At 43.4% G+C, this 22,305-nt stretch overlaps 1 protein-coding gene across 3 annotated transcripts in view; it reads right to left on the minus strand.

Moving 5' to 3' along the window:
- The window catches only part of znf423 (zinc finger protein 423), a 149,083-nt gene that overhangs the window by 83,705 nt on the left and 43,073 nt on the right, over positions 1 to 22,305 (minus strand). For all 3 annotated transcript variants that reach the window (XM_026927149.3, XM_026927148.3, XM_026927150.3), the window contains exon 3: positions 18,682 to 18,888. In XM_026927149.3, coding sequence (XP_026782950.1) covers positions 18,682 to 18,888 — 207 coding nt within the window. The remainder of the gene's footprint in view (positions 1 to 18,681; positions 18,889 to 22,305) is intronic.

Consider the following 22,305-nt stretch of genomic DNA (forward strand, 5'->3'; position numbering starts at 1 on the left):
TGAATAGCAAATCAACAGAGCATTATGCTAACAATGCCATTACCTCGCAAACAAAAAGCGGCCCCAATCCCCCACACATGCGGGAGGCTACGGATCAATGCCCCGCAGGACGCGCGCTAAACAACACGCAGCGCCACCGACAACAGGTGGGGGCCGCTTACTCACTTTGGTCTGTTTTCATAATTGCGTTATTATTTTGTAGCAAACACCTAGGCTCACCCTGAGTCGCTCTGCTACACGCACGCACACAAGCGCTGCTTCTTTCCCCTGTCTTTTCTTTTGCTGTTCAAACGAGAAGGACTTTTTGAAACTCAGGAAGCAATCCTAAACAACAGCACAACCTGAGGAGTGGCCGGCCATTAGCTTTGTGCGCTTCTCCTTCACTCTCATGCACACTGGAGCGGTGATAAAGAAGCATGCCACTTTGCAAGGTCAAGGCCACGGCAGGAAAACAAAGACAAAAAAATCAGTATAAAGTTTACATGGCCGTCAACAAAAGGAGCTAACTTCTTAAAAACTTTAAGACTAAATGAGGATGGAGGGGGTGGAAAAAAAGTACAGTCTCTTTGTGTATTAAAGAAAGCACAGTGTCTGTGTTCAAAGAAGAGGTGGGGGGGTCATCCAGGAAAGAAAGGAGCGGCTGAGAAAAGAACCAGAGGACGAGACAAAGGTAGAACGAGCAGGGGAAAAATGTGCTCAACATGAAACAGATCAAAGGCTGGGGCTGCGAGAAAGAGAGAGGCCAGGGGGTCCAGTAATTACGGCCCACATCCGCCAAAGCATGGGGCGAAAGAGGGCGAGGACGGGGCCTCTGTGGAAAACTTCTCCAATCCATTGGCTCCTGGGGTTGCCTTTGCACTAGTCTCACACACCACACACACACACACAGAACCCAAACCCCCACCGGGCCGTACAAACATTGCCAGATCCCATTCTGGCCCTCCCCCTCCGCCAGCAAGGCCCCAGCCCACGCAGGGAGCTCTCCCGCTGGCCCAAAGGGGGATGGCTGTCCACTGTGACTGCCCGACAGAAATTAAAAAAACTTTTGTTGGGAACTTCTGGCATCGCCCCAGGGGCTGTTCTCTGGGAAGGAGAAACTGAGCTGACCTTCACACACACAGAACAGAAACTACACAAACCGAGAGCACAAGAGCACACATGGACCTTCACATATGCACATACATGAATGTAACCCAAAAATACAAATGCCAGGACACACAGGCATGCGCAGCACCACATAATCGGGCTCTCCTGCAGAGTGTGGTGGAGGGCAAGCATGGCAGGAGCAGCAGATCAATGGTGGCTGCTAGCTGCTCGGCCTCGGCGGCAGAAAAAAGGATTGCAGAGGGACCGGCCTAAAAGTACAGCCCCATCCCGACTTCAAACGCCACCCCACCTCTACTTTTTAATAACACAGGAGAACTGAAAAATGGAAATGGTTTCAAATATGGACGTGCAGTGGCTTTCAAGCCTCTCCTCTCCTCCCTCCCCCTGGCCGAGCCCCTGAGCAGCAAGAGCGCCGTGGCCCCTTCTCTAATGGCAGAGCAGCCGCCAAACTCTCCCATTAGACACGAACAATCACAGAACAAGCAAAGCACTTCCAGCACACAAAATATTCCATGTGTAGGAATGACCAGTGGAGAACTTTTTTCTCTAAATCAATATGTGGGTTACACATGAATAGAAAAGTAGAAGAATCTATATTATGTTATGAACATGCAACTTTACTGTTAAACACACACACACACACACACACACACCTGTCTGTCTCGTCTTTCTTTCTAAACTATATCTGAGCCCATTTCCTTTTGTCTGACACACACACACACATACACATGTTCACACACACATACACACACACATGCAGTGTAGATAGTCACTGAAGAAGGGCGTGCTTTTGTAGCAGCACACACTCACTCACATGCCCCAAAATTAAATTAATATGAAAAAAATTAAATTAAATCAAACCCCCAAGTGTTTTATTACTTACTAGTGTTTCAAGCTATTAAATATGCTGTATTACTAAAAATTAATAATTAAGATCATACAATGGAGTGTTATTACATAGGGGAAAAACAACCCTTACTTTAGGACTTACAATCTTATTTAATTTGCAGTTACTGTTTTCTTTTACAGTTGGAAAGTGTGCCGTGTTTTTAAGTGGTGTTACACCTAGTGGACAGTATATGATTTTAATTTTTTTTAAATATCTTGGAATCACACTATAGCCTTATGCATTAAGTTTGGCCAAAAGGCCAAAAAATTTGTCTGAGCAATGTATAGAAGTTGCACTCATTTATACAACTACAAAGTAAAAGTATATTGAAAGAATATATTAAATTCTTATAGCAAGGACTATATATTCTGCAGATATATTTTTTAAATTTATTTACTAATTGTATTTATATCGGGTCCCTGGAGGACTAGTGGTTAGGCCTCGGCGCGGCCCGGGTTCGATTCCAGGCCAGGGAACCGACCCCAGCCACTGGGGTTGTACAGGACAGTGCACTCCCAGTGCTGGTCCCAAGCCTGGATAAAATTGGGGAGGGTTGCATCAGGAAGGGTATCCGGCATAAAAACTGTGCCAAATCAAATATGCGGACCAATGATCCACTGTGGCGACCCCTAATGGGAGCAGCTGAAAGAAGAAGAACGACTACAACAAGTAATTGTATTTATACCACAGTGCTGTTGAATTCTCAATTCTGATTTCTATAACAGAAGCTCTGACAGTAGTTCAGCTACAATGCACTCATTCTAATATGTTATTGTATTGCACACGCCGCATAAACGCATTAAACGTGTGAAATGTTTTGATATCGTGATGCTATCTGTAAGATGTCCATTTAAAATTTATGGAAGGAGTCTCCAGTGTCAGCACCTTGAAACAATCAGATTTAATGGTGTTCCTTTATGTTTTCCAAGTCACAATGATTTATTGCTCTTAAAATGTAAGTGATAAGAGGAACTAACTTGTTTTGTGGACAATCCACAATGTTAAACATAACTATAAATGAATAGAATCTATGATTTGTGTCATTCTTATCAAAATTCAGCATTGGTCAATTGCTGTGGTGTAAGAGGAATGAAAGTCTTCAGGTCATGATGTTATAGCAAAGTAATCAACTTTAAAATGGTAAAGACATCACACTACCCCAATGGGTTTTATTTCTTATTTATTTGTTTATTTCTAACAATCATATTAACACATCATTATTGTATTCTTATAGACACCGCATAATTATGCATATATTTTGGCACACAAATGGTCAATATTTTTTCTCTGTTCTCACTTCCTTCCTTGAGATTTCCACTCACACGTTTCTTTCCTGTTTTTACTACTTGCTTGAACTACAAATTATATTGGCAATAATTTTGGATGTGGTGGAATTTGTCAAGCATCTTCTTCTGCTCCCAGACCAGGTAAATAGCATTGCTCAGACAGATCCCAAAACTCTGTATATGGTTGGAAAATCAGGGCTCAACTCATGTGGTGCTACATAAAAAGTGGACATCATGTAAACTGACTATAGCAGCTGCAAAAGAGCAGTATATTGTGTTAAATGAGTGTCCAGTCCAAAAAAGAGCAGAAGACAGGATGGATGACAAACCCTTTGCCTAAGGTGATGTGTGCCCCTCTAATGTTTCTCTCAATCAATCACACACACACACACACACACACCACACACACACACACACACACACAGCCTCTCTTGCCTCTGCTCTTAGCTCTCCTTAACTTTCTCACACAGTGCCAGTGTGTGTGCTGGTGGATTATTAGTCCTCTCCTTGAGTCTGCGATCCACACCGACCCCTTATCAGGCACACACCAGTCAGCCCTGAGCCCCTGCAGCTGTCAGAGTCCTGTCCACACACACACACACACACACACACACACACACGAATGCACACTCTCCCCTGGTCCCTCTCCTCCACACCCCCTTCCCACTTTATCTACCCACTCACAGGCCGCACACTTTGGCAGCAGAAGGCGGGGTGAGCCTCCCTCTCTCTCTCTCTCTCTCTCTCTCTCTCTCTTGCTCGCTCTCGTTCAGTCCCTCCTCCATCAGCAGCAGTTCCAGGCCGCCCTGGGAATGGAGCATGGAAAGCGGCCTGCATTGCTGTGCCATGTCCCGGGGGAGTTCATTACTCGAGTAGGGCGCTCCCACCAGCCAGTCAGAGAGCAGGGCCGCCATGGCTCCGCTGCGCTCCAATGGAGACGCTCTCATTAAATGCCACAAAAAGAAGGAACGAGAGACAGGGGCGCAAAATGATAAAAGTGAAAGAAAAGCAAGAGAAGAGAAAGAGAAAGGAAAGACTTGGTGAGGGTGTTCCAACAGGCGAGTTTAAAGAAGAGGTCGTCGGACATTCCCCGCCACCCCACCAAAAAAAGGGTCTACTGACTTATTCAGTGTGTTTTCCAGTCTGCACCCAAATGAAAAGCAGGTTTAAATATTTCACACCGGCTGGTGGCACGGTGGCACATCGGAGCTCGGAAGAACAGCAGAAGGATGCTCCAGATCTTTAACCCCAATACACAGGCCTTCCACTTTGAACACTCAACCCCCCATCACACACTCTTTTTCTCTCTCTTTCTCTCTCTCCAGGGAGGCTCCTGTGTCACAGCCTCAGACGAATCAATGCACATTCACCTACACCCATTCCGTTCCCCAGTTATCGTTCTCTCCTCCATATTGCCGCTCATTTCACATCCTTCCTCTCTTTATCTATCCATCCATCCTCTCTCACTTTTCTCACTTTTGGTCTCGGCGGGTTTCTCTCATGACCCGTCCAGGATGCAGAGGATTCCGATCAGGCAGTTACACTGGACAGCTATTTCTAGGGACAAAGGACAGGCAGAGGAAGTGGGAGAGGGGAACAAAGACTGCTCCTGACACCCAGGGGAGCAACCAGTCACATCACTGACGTCAGACTGTGTGTACATGTGTGCATGTGTGTGCGTGTGTGTGTGTGTGTGTGTGTGCGCAAGAGTGGCCTGTAATGGGTGTATGAGAGCCTGCCTGAGGCTGGTCCAGGTCCCTGAGGGGAGCCCTCCACATGGGAAGATGCAGAACAGAATAGAGGCTCTCTCTTATATGCACTCTCTTTCTCTCTCTCTCTCTCGCTCTCTCTCTCTCTGACACACACACACATATACACAAACACACTAGTGGCACTGCTCTATCACCTCCCACTGCTCCCTTCAGTCACTCTTTATGCACACAATAAATAGGCCATGGCACAACTGAATTCACATTCACACACACATACACACACTCTCTCTCTCTCTCTCTCTCTCTCACACACACACACTCTTATTTACTGCCTACTGTAAATGAAAGCTAACATAGACAAAATTAAAGCTTCGTAGACACACATGCACACACACATACTTGCACAAAGCATCCCACTTTAAACAGCACAAAAAGGACTCAAGCTCCCTCAGAGAAACTACTTCACACTACAGGCGTAAGAGTGTTTATGTGAGGGCGACTGATTGTGTGTGTGTGTGTGTGTGTGTGTGTGTGTGTGTGTGTGCGTGTCGTATGGGCGTGAATCTGGTGTGTGCATAAGAGCAAGTGTGATTACGGTGATGTGTGTAGGTCTTTTTGTGTGGTTAATGGACTCTGGAGTGCATGTTCATATGTGTGTGTATATGTGTGTGTGTGTGTATGCGTGTGAGGGTGTGTGTACGTAAAGGAGGCATGGCAGGGCTCTTTGAAAAGAGTGTGGAGGCAGACAGCCTTGCGCGCTTTTTCTCGGCGTGTGCGTCCCAGGGGCAGTGCTTTTCCCTGACATTTCACTTGACAAAGGCAAGCCACACCTGAGCGCAGGGTTAAAACTATTATAACAGCTCTCCCCCTGGCACTCTGCCCTTTGCCTCTGCTGCAGTGTGTGTGTGAGTGTGTGTGTGTTAGAGAGAGAGAGAGAGAGAGAGAGAGAGATCTAGGCCTCTTGAGTGTGAAAAAGTAGAAATGTAAGGTGGCTACCGGTTCCAGTATGTGCGTTTGTGTATCTGCTGTTTCAGTAAAATGGAGTTTTGTTAACACACCTGATCACTTGCCACATTCGCTGCCTACACTTTCTCTGGTACAGTTCTTTAAACAGCTTTTTTAATGGGGATACATTTTTCCTTACTAGACTGACTTTTGTAAAGACCAAAAGCCAGATTTTCTTTACTCTCAGCTCTTTAAAGATATGGTCAGGGATTTTGATGTCAGTGTTTTTGTAATTTTTGGCAACTTCAATGAAACATCAGCTCAGGAGAAAATGCCAGTGTCTCTAGTGCCCGAAAAACAAAAACAAATATGTAGATCACCAATATCCACCAATCAGGACAAGGAGGCATCTTTAAGTGCCTGTCAGTTACGTTACCTGCCGGTTCAGAAAGCCTAGTATCAGGCAGTGTGGCTGTGTTTTGGGGCATGACTTTGAACTTTTCTGATGGGTGACTAATGCTGCATTCGACTTAACTCAGAAGTGGGAAATCGGAATTACGTCATTGTAGACCTCTGTGCGACAAAGTGGGAAAAACCATGGAGGCCTCCATGTTCGTCTTTTGTTAGCAAGCTTTTTTTTAAGCTTGTTTTGTTAACATATATATATATATATATATATATATATATATATATATATATATATATATATATGTATATATATATGCATGAGTCTGAATCTCCATTTGTTGACACTAAGTGGTTTGGATGTTCTTGAATTTAACTGACATGCTACATGAGTACTTTTTCTCTACGTGCTTCCTCATTCTTACTATTAAGTAGTTGTTTAGATGATTACCTTTGCTTTTAGCTACGTAACTGTCATAAGTATCAGCACTTTTACTTAATGAGACTTCTATCTGCTCACCTCATTGCTATGATTTGACTGTAGCAGTTAAAGCAGGAGTGCATATTGATGGCTAGGCCTTCTTGATCCCTGCACACTCCCAGCTCTACCCTCACCCACTCTGTAGCCTGCTATAGGGAGCCAGTGAGGGATGAAGGGACACACCAAGGAGCCACGCACATAATGCAGGGGCTAGAGAGAGCAAGAGAGAGAGAGAGGGAGAGAGAGAGAGAGAGGGAGAATGAAAGAGAGCAGGAGGCATGGGCCAAGCTCGACAGGAGGGAAGGAGGGAGTGAAAGGAAAGAAATGGAGGGAGAAAAGAAACCACAGGAGAGCTGGAGAGAGAGAGAGAGAGAGAGACAGAGAGAGAGAAGGAGGACAGGTTAAGGGGGGAGTATGGCTCTATAGGGCAGTACTAGAGAGAGGGAATATTGGCTCTTATTCATCAAAGATGTCTACAATCTAATCTGAGCTTAAAGTGGGGAGCCACAAATTTTACTGTATTGATCAGTTCCATAACTGGCGTATCTATATGATTAAAATCACTGTTTGGAGACAGTGTATATCTTACCAGAACATTATCCACTACAATCCACAACAAATCGTATTATTGTTAATGATAGCAGGAATAACAATAAAAATGTAAATAATAACACTAACAGTAATAATAAGCACTAGGCTGGTAAGTAATTCATTTTGAATTCTGTAAAATGAATAAATAAGCATCAGAATCAAACTTAGATGCTTTCTTGCTCTCATTCTCTGTTTCATTCATTCACTCATTCATTCATGCATTTCCAATTGAGGTTTTTCATTTTATTTCCTTCTTTCTGCATGTGTAATAATGTCTTATTGCATTTTATAACTGTGTCAGATGATCTTCATAACAACCCCATCTTTGTGTCAGAAAGAGTGTGAGCACAGATTTGTCACTGAGTCTAGCATTGGTAATAAATTTTGGTGTCAAAAAATGAAAAGAAAAAAAAAATAAAGGACGAATATTGAGTGTTGGACACACACACACACACACACACACACACACACACACACATGCGCTTCAGTGAAATTTATTTTCTTTTTCCTCTTCATTTCTTTGAATCTGTGTCCTTCCTTGGTGTCTGTAGCCTGAATGCTTTTTATGAGTTTTAGTGCGACTGATTAAAAAGAATAGGATCTTGAAAAGAAAGTTGTATTATTACGGGAATACAAGTCACAATATTGGACTGTGAGTAGAAATCTTTCAGAAGAGAGCAGATAAGAGAAGCTCCTTTCACAGCATCTCAGCTTCTAGCAGTCAGGAATTTCCTTTTTTCTTTGCCTGACTTACTCAAATCCTCCACAAAGTTCACTCTGACGCATTATTTTTACATATTAAAAGGGTTTTAATCAAATATTCCTTGAAACATTTCATATTTTCAGTAGCTGGCTCATATCTTGTCATACCTTTATTGGCTATGTACTGCTTCACCTGCACAAATTATGGTGTGCTAATTATGGTGCGTAAGTAATAAAGCAAAATGCACTGTTTTCAGTATGTACATAATTTTCTGCTCTTCCAGGAGCTTGAGAAAGATTGAAGGACACAGAAAGAGGAAGAAAGAGAAGGAGAGCATCAAGGGAAGCTGTCAGAGGGGCACAGGAATCCAAGGGAACACGCTGTTCCTCATTATTGCTGCTTTTCATAAAGGGACTGGTGACAGCTCTATTCTGCAACACCCAGGGTCACCGGGGTCACGTCGGGCGTTCAGGTCACATTCTCACATACCAGTCAGCACTCAGACTAATAGAGGGTCACACTCACACTTGTTACCACACTTTCTGCTACTTTTTATGTCTATCCTGTTAGACCAATTAATAACACTAACAAGCCCCACTTATTGTTAGTAATTCAATCCAAAATAAGTTCCTGTCATATTAATCTTCAAATCTGCCTATTTAAACAGACAATGCTAATTAGAGTATTCTTTGCCAGGAACTCTCAGCCGCACTTGTTACCAAGTTGCAGTCACACAACACTCATTTCGCTGAGCAGATGATTAAATTGGCCCGTGCTTGGACTTTTTGGCCTGAGCTGATGGATTATATTTGACCAGCAGCCTCCACTGCCTCCACTGAGTTTTACATCGTTACTGGTGCTACCATTGAACTGCTGAATCACCTGACCTCCTCCGCCCACACAGCGGACAAAAGATAGCGCCCTGGCCAAAAACTAACAAATGGTGGCTTTTTAATAGTGGACAAACACACAACATTGCACCCACACAATCACTTAATGAGCCTATTGACTGGAGACATTAACCCTAGCAGACAGTTTCAAAACACAAATTTCTATAATAAATTAGGCCTCTATCTGAGCCACAGTCTGATGCAGAGGTGTGAGTGAATTAGGTACAAAGCTTTATGTGGCAAAGAATTGGGGATAGGATGGTAAAAGATTTTGTTATCTAAATAACATAGTGATGCTAGTGTTTCATGCTCAGATATAAAGATATATGACCAAAGCTTGTGCCATGCATGAATTATGCATATAGATATAGATAGGAAAGTAAATGTGTAATTGTGTACTTTTATTATCAGGGCATTTATTCATAGATACACATAGCCTTCTTCAAGGCAATGAATACAAATGAGTGTGGTAGCTTTCTTTCCCCCTCCCGAAGACTACGCAAAAAAGTGTGTGTGGATATTCCAACAGATTTCGGCTTTTTCCTGGGTATACACAGACAGCCCAAATATTTACTCTCCCTTCTTACGACTGCAAGCTCAACACAAGAGCACATGTGGTAGAGAGTGAGAGAGAGAGAGAGAGTGAGTGAGTGAGTGAGAGAGAGAGAGAGAGAGAGAGAGAGAGAGAGAAAGGGGAGGGGGGAATTACATTTTTAATCGGCTGATTTTTCCCTCTGAGCAGGCAAGATGAATACAAGGAGTCTGCCGCCAACACACACACTCTCACGTAGACACACTCCTTTTTTGTGTCCTTTGGCAAATTCTTCTATTCCACTCTTGCATGAAGCATAAAAAAAGCGAGTGAGAGAGGAGAGGAGAGAAGGGGAGAAAAGTGGAAAGAAGTGAAGAGAAGAGGAGGGGAGGAAAGAGGAAGAGAAGAGAAGAGAAAACGTCCCCACAGAGTTTTTCTCCCTTCCTGGTGCGAGCGCGGCCCCCGCCGAGTCCCTGTGTAATTTGCAGTGCCTCAGAATTCAGGTATTAATAAAGCCCCCATGGGGAACTGCACACAATATAACCCTACATTTTCAGGCATTATGAAAGGACGCCCCCAGGGGTCTTTGGCTCAAATTTCTGAAATGCAGGCATTGTAAAAAAAAAAAAAAAGTCACCCCAGGGGAGTCTCTCCGCAATAGAAATCTGCTGAATTCAAAGCATTTTCTCAGTCCTGGTGGGAACCATTACTCCCTCTGGAAGCGCTTTTTTTTTCCTCACTTTTTTTTTTAACAAAACATGTGTTGCTGACATGTTGACAGATTGCTCAGTGAAGTGTTTAGGTGCATGCACAAGCCGGGTCTCTGCAGAGACAGAGCCCCGCTCCCTGGCAGAGAGACTCTCAACGCTTCCCAAACTGGTGCCATCCATATTTCATAACAGGGGAGCGCAGGCAGGAAACTAGGGCTGGGTGTGAGAGAGAGAGAGAGAGAGAGAGAGAGAGAGGAGAGGAAAGGAGAGGAGAAAGAAAAGAGAGAGAGGTAAAGAAAAACAAGGAGAGACGTAAAGTGAGGAAAAGAGGAGTCACCGTGCATATAGAGAGTGAAAGAAAAGCAAAAGAAGAAAAAGAAAGAGACAGAGACCACAACAGAAAGAGACAGTAAGAGAGGGAGTGAGAGAGACAGGAGAGAACTTCATCGTGAAAAATGAACCCTGTGATGAAAAATGACTTCCAGTGTGCTCCGAAACAACCCTCCTCTGTCTCCCCCCTCCCTTTCTATCCCTCTCTCTCTCTCCCTCCATGCTGTGCTGCGCGCCCCCACCAACACCACCACCCCCCACCCTTCCCCTCAATCTCTCTCCCTCTCCCTCTCTCTCCTACAGAGGCAAGGCTCTTTGCTCTCCCTGGAAAACCTGAGTTTACAACCAGCTGTGACTGCATTTGTATCTGTGCCAAGGGCTTAGTGGAGGAATCTTCAGGCCACCCTCCGGCTCCAAGAGAGGAGAGAAAAACGAGCGAGGGAGAAAAAGAAAGAAAGAAAGAAAGAAAGAAAGGAGACGTATGGGAGGACCAACACACAAAGCGGCAGACACATTCAGAGAGCGTGCTTAGTCTCATTTCTGCAAACACATGCACTCTTGCTCCCCCCCCCCCCCCCCCCCCCCAACACACACACACACACACACACACACACACACACACACAGCTCCCCTTGAGTCCTGAACACAGACACATTAACACAATAATCACAGCACTGAATATATTCACATGATGCATGATGCAGAACTATAACAAACACTTCCTAATGAATTGCTTAAAACACAAACACATGACAATTACAGATCTCTCTCCCTCACACACACACACACACAAACACACACATTATAAAGGACAACAGAAAGCACTAATGTCTGAGCAGAAACAATACGTCCAGGGTTCCCGCTCTCTTTCTCTGTGATGCTAGATCAAGTTGCAGCTCTTTCTCCTCTCCTCATCTCTCCTCCTCTTTCTCTCACCCTCACTCTCTCTCACACTGTCTCTAGATGGATGAAGGGAGGAAAAGTGATCTGTGGCTTTAATAAGAGTCGTGGCCTCCCAGGATTCAGCTGCCACTCTGACGACAGGCACGAGCTCTTGGAGCAGTGGGGGGTTGTGGGGAGGATTAGAAGTACAGACAGAAGTGTGATGAGGAGGCCAAATCCGGTGTAGAAAAGAAAGAGAATGTGTATGCGTGTGTGTGTGTGTCCGTGTGTTAACTCTGGGCAATAGGACGATATGATACTGATAATCATAACAAAATGTTTCCGAGATATCGCATAGCTACTGTATCAGTACCAGTGAGCAAATCATTACTAGTAAGCATTATTGCTACCACTAACAAATAAGAGATTAGATGCTAAAATCTACTACTGTACCAGATGTTTCATTTTTATCTCTATTTTCTCACAATTTAGTCAAGATTTCTAAGCACTAGCTAGAATATTTCCCTCGACAGCCATCACATTGATCCAAATAACAGTGTCATACTTCAGCTGAATGCACTTGTTAAGCAATAACCTAGCTAGCAATTTTACATTTTAGCTTAGCAGAATGTTTTAGCTTAGCAGAAGGTTTGAAGTTAGCAGGACATTTTAGCTTAGAAGAAATGTTTTAGCTTATCAGAACATTTTATCTTACCAGAAAGTTTTAGGTTAGTGGGACATTTTAGCTTAGCAGAATGTTTGAGCATTACAGAACAGGTTAGCAGGACATTTTAGCTTAGCAGAATGTTTTAGCTTATCAGAATAGTTCAGCTTAGCAGAATGTGTTAGGTTAGCAGGACATTTATTATCTTAGCAGAATGTTTTAGTTTAGCAGAATGTTTGAGGTTAGCATGACATTTTAGTTTAGCAGATTTTTATTATTTTTTTTTAGCTTATCAGAATGTTTTAGGTTTGCAGAATGTTTAGGTTAGCAGAACATTATCTAGGAACTTTTGGGTTTTTTCTAAGAACATTTTACATACTATTTCAAAACAGCTTTGCTGTACCATTTTTAATTGGTAGGAACATTAGCACAAACATTTCCATAATGCTTTTTCTGTCTAACACTGTGTGAGCAGATTTAGAATAGGGCAGGAATGATATTTCTGGAGTGTTGTAGATCAATCTTTACATGAAATGTTGATCACTTTATTCTATAAATTCTGTTCAGGTATCGCGATATGATATTTTTGCCATATCACCCACCTTTTGTGTGTGTGTGTGTGTGAGTTTGAGGAAGCACCCAAGGGAGAAAGAACTATGCAGTGACCCAGCCAAGAATACACTCCCCTCTGTTACTTATAGATACCCAAACACACACACAGCATTCAAACATGAGCAGGCACACAGCTGTAAAACCTGAGGGCTTGTGATTAGCACATAAGAAAGGAAATAAACAGAAATACTGTGTTGCCATCAGCTTAATAGGATGTAAAATTGTTTAACAAATATGTGTGAAAGTGTGTGCTATGACAAGTGTGGTTCTGAATGGCAACTCAGCACAGAGGAGAGCTCCAGTTTCTCTTTCTCACTTCTCTCTCTCTCTCTGAGTGTATGAGGTGAAAGAGAGAGAGAGAGAGAGAGAGAGAGTGCCGGAGAGCTATTCTTGCTGACTGAGCCATCCCTTCACTCTCTCACTCTCTCTCTCCCCCTCCCTCTCTAGAGATCTGGCTGTTCCCTTCAGTCTTGTGAAGGCGGGTTAATTAGCACTCGCCTCCTATTTGTATCTGACAGGCAGAGTGCCCGCCTTCCACCTGACTGACAGCTCTCCCGTTTACACACATCCACCTCTCTCTCCTCCTCCCCTTTCTGTACACACCATCTCTCTCGCTCACTTCCTCCCTCAGTCTCTCAACACTTGTGACCTTTATTTCACATGGAGACTAGTGTATACACACATACACACACACACACACACACACACACACACACACACACCTTTTTTACCATGTCACCTGGTGACAACAGTCAAAGGGGGCAAAGTTCAAAGGTTGTTTGCTGATAAACCAAGGGACAAGAGAGCAGTCCAGCTGTTACACAGATGCTATGATATAGGCCATCCATTGGTTAGGAAGGCTTTACACATTATAGTAATTGTCAAGAAGATTAGGAACCTAAAGTAATCAATCAGTCATAGTTTGACCTTCAGTTGGTGGGCCCATTTTATGGGGTAAAGCATCATACAGTGCCTGAGGAAGGCCAAAATACATAACCGACTGCAAACATGAGCAAAAGCCCAAAGACTATTTATATTGTCGCCCAGGACACTACACTTCCATTTTAACTAGAGTCAATCCACACTGAAGCTTACATGAGTCTTACGTGTCCTTTCGTTGTTGTTTTTTAAACATAACCTGCCATCTCTAATGTTTTCAATTATTATTCAATAGCAGCATTGGGTCCTAGGAGGACTAGTGGTTAGGCCACAGTACTCGGAACGGGTTCGATTCTCGGCTAGGGAACCAACCCCAGCATGCAACAGTGCGCTCTCAGTGCTGGTCCCAAGCCTGGATAAAACTGGGGAAGGTTGCGTCAGGAAGGACATCAGGCGTAAAAACTGTGCCAAATCAAATACGGGGACCAATGATCCGCTGTGGCGACCCCTAACGGGAGCAGCCGAAAGAGGAACAACAACATTCAATAGCATAAAAATCCATAAAAATGCATTCAAATCACACTTTCTGTATTCTATTCGTGCAGAGTCTTTAAGGTAACAAACACTCACAAGTAACTAGCAAAAAAAAAAACCCACACGTATTGCAATGTATTCCCTGTCATGCTTTTAAGTATACTGTGTTCTTATTACTGCCATCCCAACTTTAAGTGTCCTTCTCCCAAGTTTCACTGACTTTGTCACACATATAGTTGCATCATCGGTAGCACTGACAGAACTCACAACACGATGCAGATACAAGCTTACATGGTGCATCTGGTGTGAATTTGAGATAACCCTTAGCTGGCTTTTATTTTTCACAATTACGTATTTCACACCCTGTCAATTGCTGTGTCTGCTGAGAGTGTGAAACATAAGATTCAGAAAGCAGGTCAATGAACTTTGTTAGACACGTTAGTGTGTGTCTGGTAAAACAGAAATTAAATCTAGAAAAGTGTTGCAGTGGGACAGGGAGGACAAACAAATTTGCTCATGGATTTGCTGTCAATGGAGAAAAATGGAGATAATTAGTGAGCGCTGACTCATCATTGTTTTTTACACTCCAACATAGTGTTATAGGGTTTCTGATGTTGGTCAGTTATTGGCAGTTTTAACAATGCGGATGCTGCAACTGAGAGGATACAAGAGAGTTTGTTAAAAGGCAAATACTAAGCATAAAATTTGAAGTCTTAGCAAATATTTATGTCACATTCAGTAGACGTAAACTTTTGAACTGATATTTTAGGGTTTTTTTCCACTATTAATATCTTAACACTATTTGACAATATTTGTGAGGGAATTATGAAATCTAATATACAAAATATCTTGTTGGAATAATTTAAATTTCTTTGTCTTCTTCATTTTGTGTCAGGGGTGTACAAACATTTGCTTTACCTACACTGCCAGTCAAATTTTGAAAAGTGAATATTTTTGGTTCAACTTCAAGAAAAGTTCAATGCTCTATAATTATAAAAAGTAAGAAACAGGTATAAGTGACTTAAGAAATATTTGGCACTTTTTATTCACATTGCCACCTCACAGCTCCAAAATCCCTGCCTCGATCCTGAGCTTGGATTATCTTCTGTGTGGAGTTTCACGTGTTCTCTCTGTGTCTGCACGGTTTCTTCCGGGTTCTCTGGTTTCCTCCCACCTACCAAAAACATGCATGTAGGTGGAATGGCTATGTTATATTGTCTATATTACCTCTAGGTGTGAATGAATGTGTGAATTTGTAAGTGCTGATGCTCTGCAATGGACTGATATTCTATCAAGGGTGCATTCGGGATCCATTGCGACCCCTGATCCAAATAAGTTGAAGATGAATGAGACCCATTAGAATATGAATCCTGTTTAATTTTTTCCATATTAAATTGCAATATTGGGAAAACTGTCTTAAATTGAAAAAAAAAAAAACTCTAACTGTTCAAAAAGATTTGGCTGGCAGTGTAGTACACGATGTACCATCATGAGCTACACAGGCAGTCAGTCTGAGTGTTGAGGCGCTAGAAGGCTGTAAGCAGAGCCGCTATGGCATAACCTTGGACCTTCTCTCTTCCAGACCCCTGGGGGTTAACAGGGCCTGAGTTCCTGCCCTGGGCAGCCTGCAGGGTGGGGGCAGGGGGCAGATGGGGAGAGGGGTCAGCTGCACATGGCCACAGAGGAATTGAGAGATGCTGAGAGGGGGAGATAGAGAAAGAGAGGGAGAGAGTGGGCGGTTAACAGCCGGAGCCCAACCATGGCCGGTCTTGGGGCACTGGAGCGGAGCAGCGAATGTTCTCCATTTGATCTGAGTTTTTTTTCCAAGCACTCCTTGGGGAACCAGTGCTCCAGATTCCTCCTCCTGTAGAGATTCCCCCCAGACTCGGCCCACACTGCACGCACGCACACGCACGCGCACACACACACACACACACACAATCGTGTGCGTGTATTACACCCACCCACACAACTATATCACACAAATATACACTCTTAATAAGTACAGACACATACACGTGTACAAAAAGACGCTAAATTCCATCAGATGTAAACACATAGATAGCAATGAGGCAAACAGAATCCCATTCGTTACACACTATCAAATTTCACATTCAGTCCATGCGTCTAGTAAATCTCTCTCTCTCTCTCTCTCTCTCTCTCTCGCACACTCACATGCGCAAATGGTGGAGAGCAGTAACTGAGCACTAGTCAGGGTTAAAGCTCTCAGTGCAGTGGGAGCCCAAATGGTCATAAAATAGTTTCAGACATTAAAGTAGGACTAGAAGAAGACTGACAAAAGTGATAGCGAAAGAAGCTATAGAAGAAACGGATCACGTATCCCACACATTATGGGATTTCAAGCTATAATCCTATAGCTCATGTAATATTGGTAGGAATTTTATTTCATTTTGTGGTGTGTTTGCTTTTGGAGACTATGACCACACTGACTGCCAAGTGATCACAATAATAATTCTAAAGCAAAAGGGAGTTTATGTTGGTGGCGTGTTATTGGCCAGGCTCACCATAGTGCCAAGGGAGCCAAAAACATGACCCTCCTCATAAAATATGACAAAAATGGCCTCCAATCTCATCCGCACAAACACTCGCTCACAAAATGGCGTGTTTGTCCCCTATCTGATGCGGTTGCGGTTCAGTGTGCGGCTCTCCCTCACTAGGCAGCCTCCCTGTGGTATGCAGAGAATGTAAAAGGATTCGCCAGTGAGTGTTTTTTAATTTACCGCTCTTTTCAATAATAATAATAAAGCCTGAATCTTGTGTGTATGTGTGTGTGTATGTGTGCGCGCATGTGTATCTGTTTGGGAAGAGGAGAGGGGGGAGAACGACGCAGGCAGAGATGTGATCCCCTAGCCACTGCTCTGGATTATTCCGCAATCTCCAGCACTCCCCCCCATGGGAAGCTCTGTTTTATCATTTCATTTTGTTTCTCTCCTTCTTTTTCCCCCTCTGCTAAGCAACACGTAGCTCGCTGACGGCTGGGGAGCAGGCGGCTTGTCTCATATTCAGGGCCTTGATTTCATTACGCCACCGCCAGACAGGCAAACGGGGTGGGGAAGAGAGGAGGCCTGTGTCACGCCATATTATTTCCCACCAGAAACACATTCCCGCTATTCGGCGGCTTCGCCAGGGCCGCTAACGCTCCACACGACTGCTTTCACGTCATGTCCGTGACTAAATGGCTTTTCAATCAAAGCCTGATTGAATGTTTTATATAAAAGGTAAAAAAGATTCTTTTTTAAAAATCTTGCTGCTAGGCCATCAAATTGCACTCTTTGCTCTCTCTTTCTCTCTCTCTTTCTGCATCTCTCTGTTTTACCCCCACCATGCATGCTTTCTCCTCGTTAAGGAGAGGCCCTTGATTAATCTGTGAGGAAGCAGATGCCCCTGCAGGGCCGCTTTCAGCGTTTCATTAATTACCACGATTGTAATAACGGGCATTGTGTTTGTGTACAGCGTGTTAGCTTTAAAACACCACTCTCCTGTGGGACACCACTGACTCCAGAGCAGCCGAGAGCAGCCACTCCACACATGCACATCACACACGACACACACACATACACACACAGGAGAAGCCACTGCAAACTATTACACTGACATGTTGACACAAATGGTGGAGAGAGATAAGAGTCAGGCTGGAATAGGAGACGCAGTCTGACTGAGACGGCAGGCTCGAGCGCAGACACACACCAACTACATTCACTGACTGTAATGGCTTAAGATGAACATGGCAGCCCCTGTAGTGAGAGTATGTGAGAGAGGCACGCTCTCTGAACAGTTCATGAAACACATACTCAGTCGGACAGACTGACTGACATCAGGATTGAATGGTTTTGTGGTGTAGCTTCTAAAATGTAAATCATTTTTCAAATTTAGAAAGGCTTGTTGTCAAACTGAGAACTAAAAAACAATGTGCAATTTAAGCTGTGTAGCAAAGGTTTTGAAATTTTTTTGCTGCCGGGGATGCTTTCCAGGGTAGAAAAAAAATCCACAGTCACAATTCCAATCCCAGCAAAGATTTATTTTATGAATACAATCCAGCAATCTATATATTAAGTAAAGATATTTATTTATCTTAGTCACTAGGACGTTTAATTCCTGAATCCAAACCCAAACCTGCTACACCATATTAAAATGTAGATTTGAGACAATTCCATCATATTAATAGCACTTTAACTAGTAATTGCTAATTGCAGTTTGATTAAAGTTGACCTTATTTTTCTTTGTTTTAAATTATTGACATATCCTTTAAGAAGCATGTTAGGCTGTTAATTTCAAACCCATTGAATTCATATCACTAATCAATTAGGCTTAGAGCTACAATTAAATAATTATAGCCATAACAAGTTTAACAGTAGTTGATGGTGATCTCAATCATCTTGTAACAAACCCCACTTCAGTAAACAATTTCGCTATAATATAAATAGAACAGCTACATTTTTCAGGCTTATATTTTTAAGAACTTAGATATCAGAAAAGGTCACAGGGGACCTGAGGAGATGTGTGTGTACCTGCAGGACAGTGGTTAGTGCGGTGCTCCGTCAGGTCAGCCAGGCACTCGAAGTCCTGTTGGCAGTTATCACAGGTGAAGATGGACTCGTCGTCCAGATCCTCCTCTCCTGCTCGCTCGTCGTGGCTGGTCACGCTGTGCTCGCCGTCTTCACCACCGGCCCGCTCTTTCCCGTCAGAGTCTCGTTCAGGCACGGCTGCATCTGCACCTATACACACAAATACACAGCAAAAAGACAGAACTGCATTAGCACCACTGACTTTGGGGTCTGCAACAGAATGCAGTGTTCAAGTTCATTTTCCACCAACTTCAGAGACAACTGGAACAGTGACAACACTAGGAATGAATCCATCATTGAAAAAACTACTCGGTTATTTGGAATAAAAAGGCTTGCTGGCTAAACGTTTTTCAGTTTTCAGTGATAAGATCCACACTGTGATGAAATTAATTTTACTTTCAACCCATTTCTGAAACAAATCTAACACGTCCCAGATGATCACAAAAATGAACGAATAACTGAATTTGTCAGTTGAAACACTTTTTTATGCTGCATTTTTCATTCTGCATTAATGTTTATGGTGTGCCACAGTATGTATAACCAATCAGCTAACTCTGCTCCCAAAATACCACTAATTCTTGTTGGTAAAAATCTCCAAGTGTGTGAGAAGGTATATCCCACTGAAACCTTGCCAAAAAGAATTAAAGCAAAAATAGACTTGAAATAGGCTTGAATTTAAATAAAAAAAAAAATAAAAAAAACAAGCACACACTTGCTCACAGCGCCAATATCCGCCAAAACTGTTTTACGTTATTGATGACAAATGAATAAAAGCATTTCTGTCTGTTCTTGCTGCATTAGAGGTTTTAAGAAATTAAATGTTTGCGAAGGTTGAAAAATGAAAAATCACAGCACCAACAAACTAGACTGGTTTTTTTTTTATGCTTTATTTTTTCATCCTGCGTTGTAGTGTGTTTGTAGTTTGTAGTGCCACAGTACACATCTAGCTCTGCATCAGAATACTATTAGTTCAGGTTAGTACCAATCTTGAGCAGGTGCCAAAAACCAACCACTAATCCCTTTGGTTGGTACAGTACACAATATAGAATAAAATGACAGCAGCGACTGATCACATAACACTAATGTATGGCACATCATGGTAAGGCTGGGTGATATGATGATATAATATCAATATTACGACAACATTGTTGTGGCGATATTGTCGTGATGATAATATTGTCACGATATGTCACGATACACTTTTCTGAGATATTGTGGGTATTGTGAAAACCTTTTATAATTGTTTTAATAGCAATTACAAACTCTTGAGGCAGATCTGATTTGACGTTTTACAAATTTTAGCTTTACAGGATACATGTTTCTCCTCTTTTATTTTTGTGCACATTAAATAAAAATTTGTAATGGTTTATTTTTAAACATACCACTCCTGTCCTACATATCGTGATACATACTACACACTGCAGAAATGTCTTGAAAGATCATGACATGATATTTTTGTCATATCGTCCATTCCTACATCATGGCATAACGTCACACGTGGCATTGTGGCAATAGTGAAGACTGCAGAGCTCCTAGTTTCGATTCAGGCCTGTGTGCCACACACTTGCTCACGGCACTGATATCCACCAGCCCAATCCTCCTTCCGCCATTGTGGCTCTATTTTCACACCTTATTATCACATTAAACGCTGCACTCTGAAAGGACTGCACAGGAGACCATGAAGAGACAGGAGCAAAACAAAAAGAAAAAGGATAGAGAGATGTAAAGAAGAGGAGAAAGGGGGAAACAAAAAAAAGAGACTGATCAAATGAGTGAAAGAACGTGGACCAAAATAAGCAAAGGAGAAAGAGGGAGAGAGAGAGAGAGAGAGAGAGAGAGAGCACTAAAGAATAACATGAGAAATAAAGTGAGGGAACATGAGGGTAGAGGGAAAAGAAGAGCAGAGGGAGGGAGGAATGGAGAAAGGGAGGAGGGCAGCTCTCCGGCTCCCCTGGGCTTAACATCCTGTCTAATCATCCTGGACTTGTGCAATCAGAGGAAAAGCAGGAGGTGGCCATTCCTGCTCTTTGCCACACTGTGATCAGCAGCTCTAATTTGCCCGGGCACGGCTCTACACTACGGCGCTAATCGCTAATGGAGCCTGGAGTTCGGGACCAGACCCAGTGGCTCACTTTGGTCTCCAGCCCAGTTTGGACTGCTTTTGCTAGGGGAGGGGGAGTGAGAGGTGGAGTGGGGGTCTGGAGAGGTGTTATGAGTGAGGGGAGTTTTGAGGTGCTCTAGTTTCTCTCCCTCCATCCATCCGGTGGGGGTGAAGGTACGTTTGGTGTGTGTGTGTGTGTGTGTGTGTGTGTGTGTGTGTGTTTGGGGTGGGGGTATGTGGAATGGCCATCTGTCCAGTCGTGAGAATGCCGTCTGGACAGGGAGGAGAGAGGCCCCTGACTGACACTACACTGATAGTGGTCCTGAGCTGCTGTTCTACACTCTACACACACACACACACACACAAAGGTGCATTAACTGTACTATTTCATCCAAGAGAGGTTCTAATCTCGGTGAAAATAGATTGTAATTCATTTTCACTCCATCCCTCTTCTTGTTCAATCACGCACACACACACACACATACACATACACACACCATCGTTCCCCCAGGTACCCTGATGCCAGAGGTATGGGCACTGCCAACCGAGGCACATGCCAGCACAACCTGCTACCATGGCAACAAGGGAGGAGCCAGATGGGACCTTGCTCTGGCCCTCTTTACCTCTCCTCCTCTCCTCCCTCCATCTTTTTCGTTCGAAATGAGCCTGGCTCGTACGACTTCCACACCGCAGGACAGCAGGCAGGATATAAAAGCTCCTGGCACATCGCTCTGAACCATACACACCTCCAGTAAATGCTACACTTGCTTACTTGCTCTCTGTTCTCTCTTCTTCTATTCTCCGGTTTACCTCCATTTTCCTGCCTGCCGTCATCCCCCCATCCTCTCCAGTAAGCATTCCTCCTCTCCGGAGGGGGAGGTGGTCTCATGAGGGGGTCTCCACAACACACTCCATTTAGACTGCCATTACAGCTTTCTCTCTCCCTCTCTCTCTCTCTCCCTCTCTTTTTCTATCTGTCTCTATCTCTATCTCTCCCTGCGTGCACTGGATTGATATACATGTGTCGTGCACCCCAGCTGCACACTCGCTAGCTCCAGCCGCGGCCTTGATATGAACACACACATACACACACACACACACACACACCATCTTGCCCCTCAGTCTGTGGGAGGGAGAGGAAACTGCTGAAATGATATCGGTGTGGATCTGTGTGAAAGACTTTATAGAGACCAGGTGAAAGTAAAATGTATCGTGTAAGTTTAAACAAGGAAATGAATGCGTATCTACGTATTATATATCATGTGCTTGTAATAAGCATGGTTCGCCAAGATTTTTCAGAGTTTCAAGTTTTCAGATATAACTCAGAGGTGACACAGAAGAGCCAGATGAAATCAGGTCCCAGCAAGGACAGAGTCATATGAGGAGACAAATGATTTCTAGAGAGCCATTCAGATAAACAAGACCTCTTTATGTCTGCTGATAAATTCTTAGAGCCCACATTTCAC

The sequence above is a fragment of the Pangasianodon hypophthalmus genome, chromosome 6 (genome assembly GCF_027358585.1).
Source record: "Pangasianodon hypophthalmus isolate fPanHyp1 chromosome 6, fPanHyp1.pri, whole genome shotgun sequence".
NCBI lineage: Eukaryota > Metazoa > Chordata > Actinopteri > Siluriformes > Pangasiidae > Pangasianodon > Pangasianodon hypophthalmus.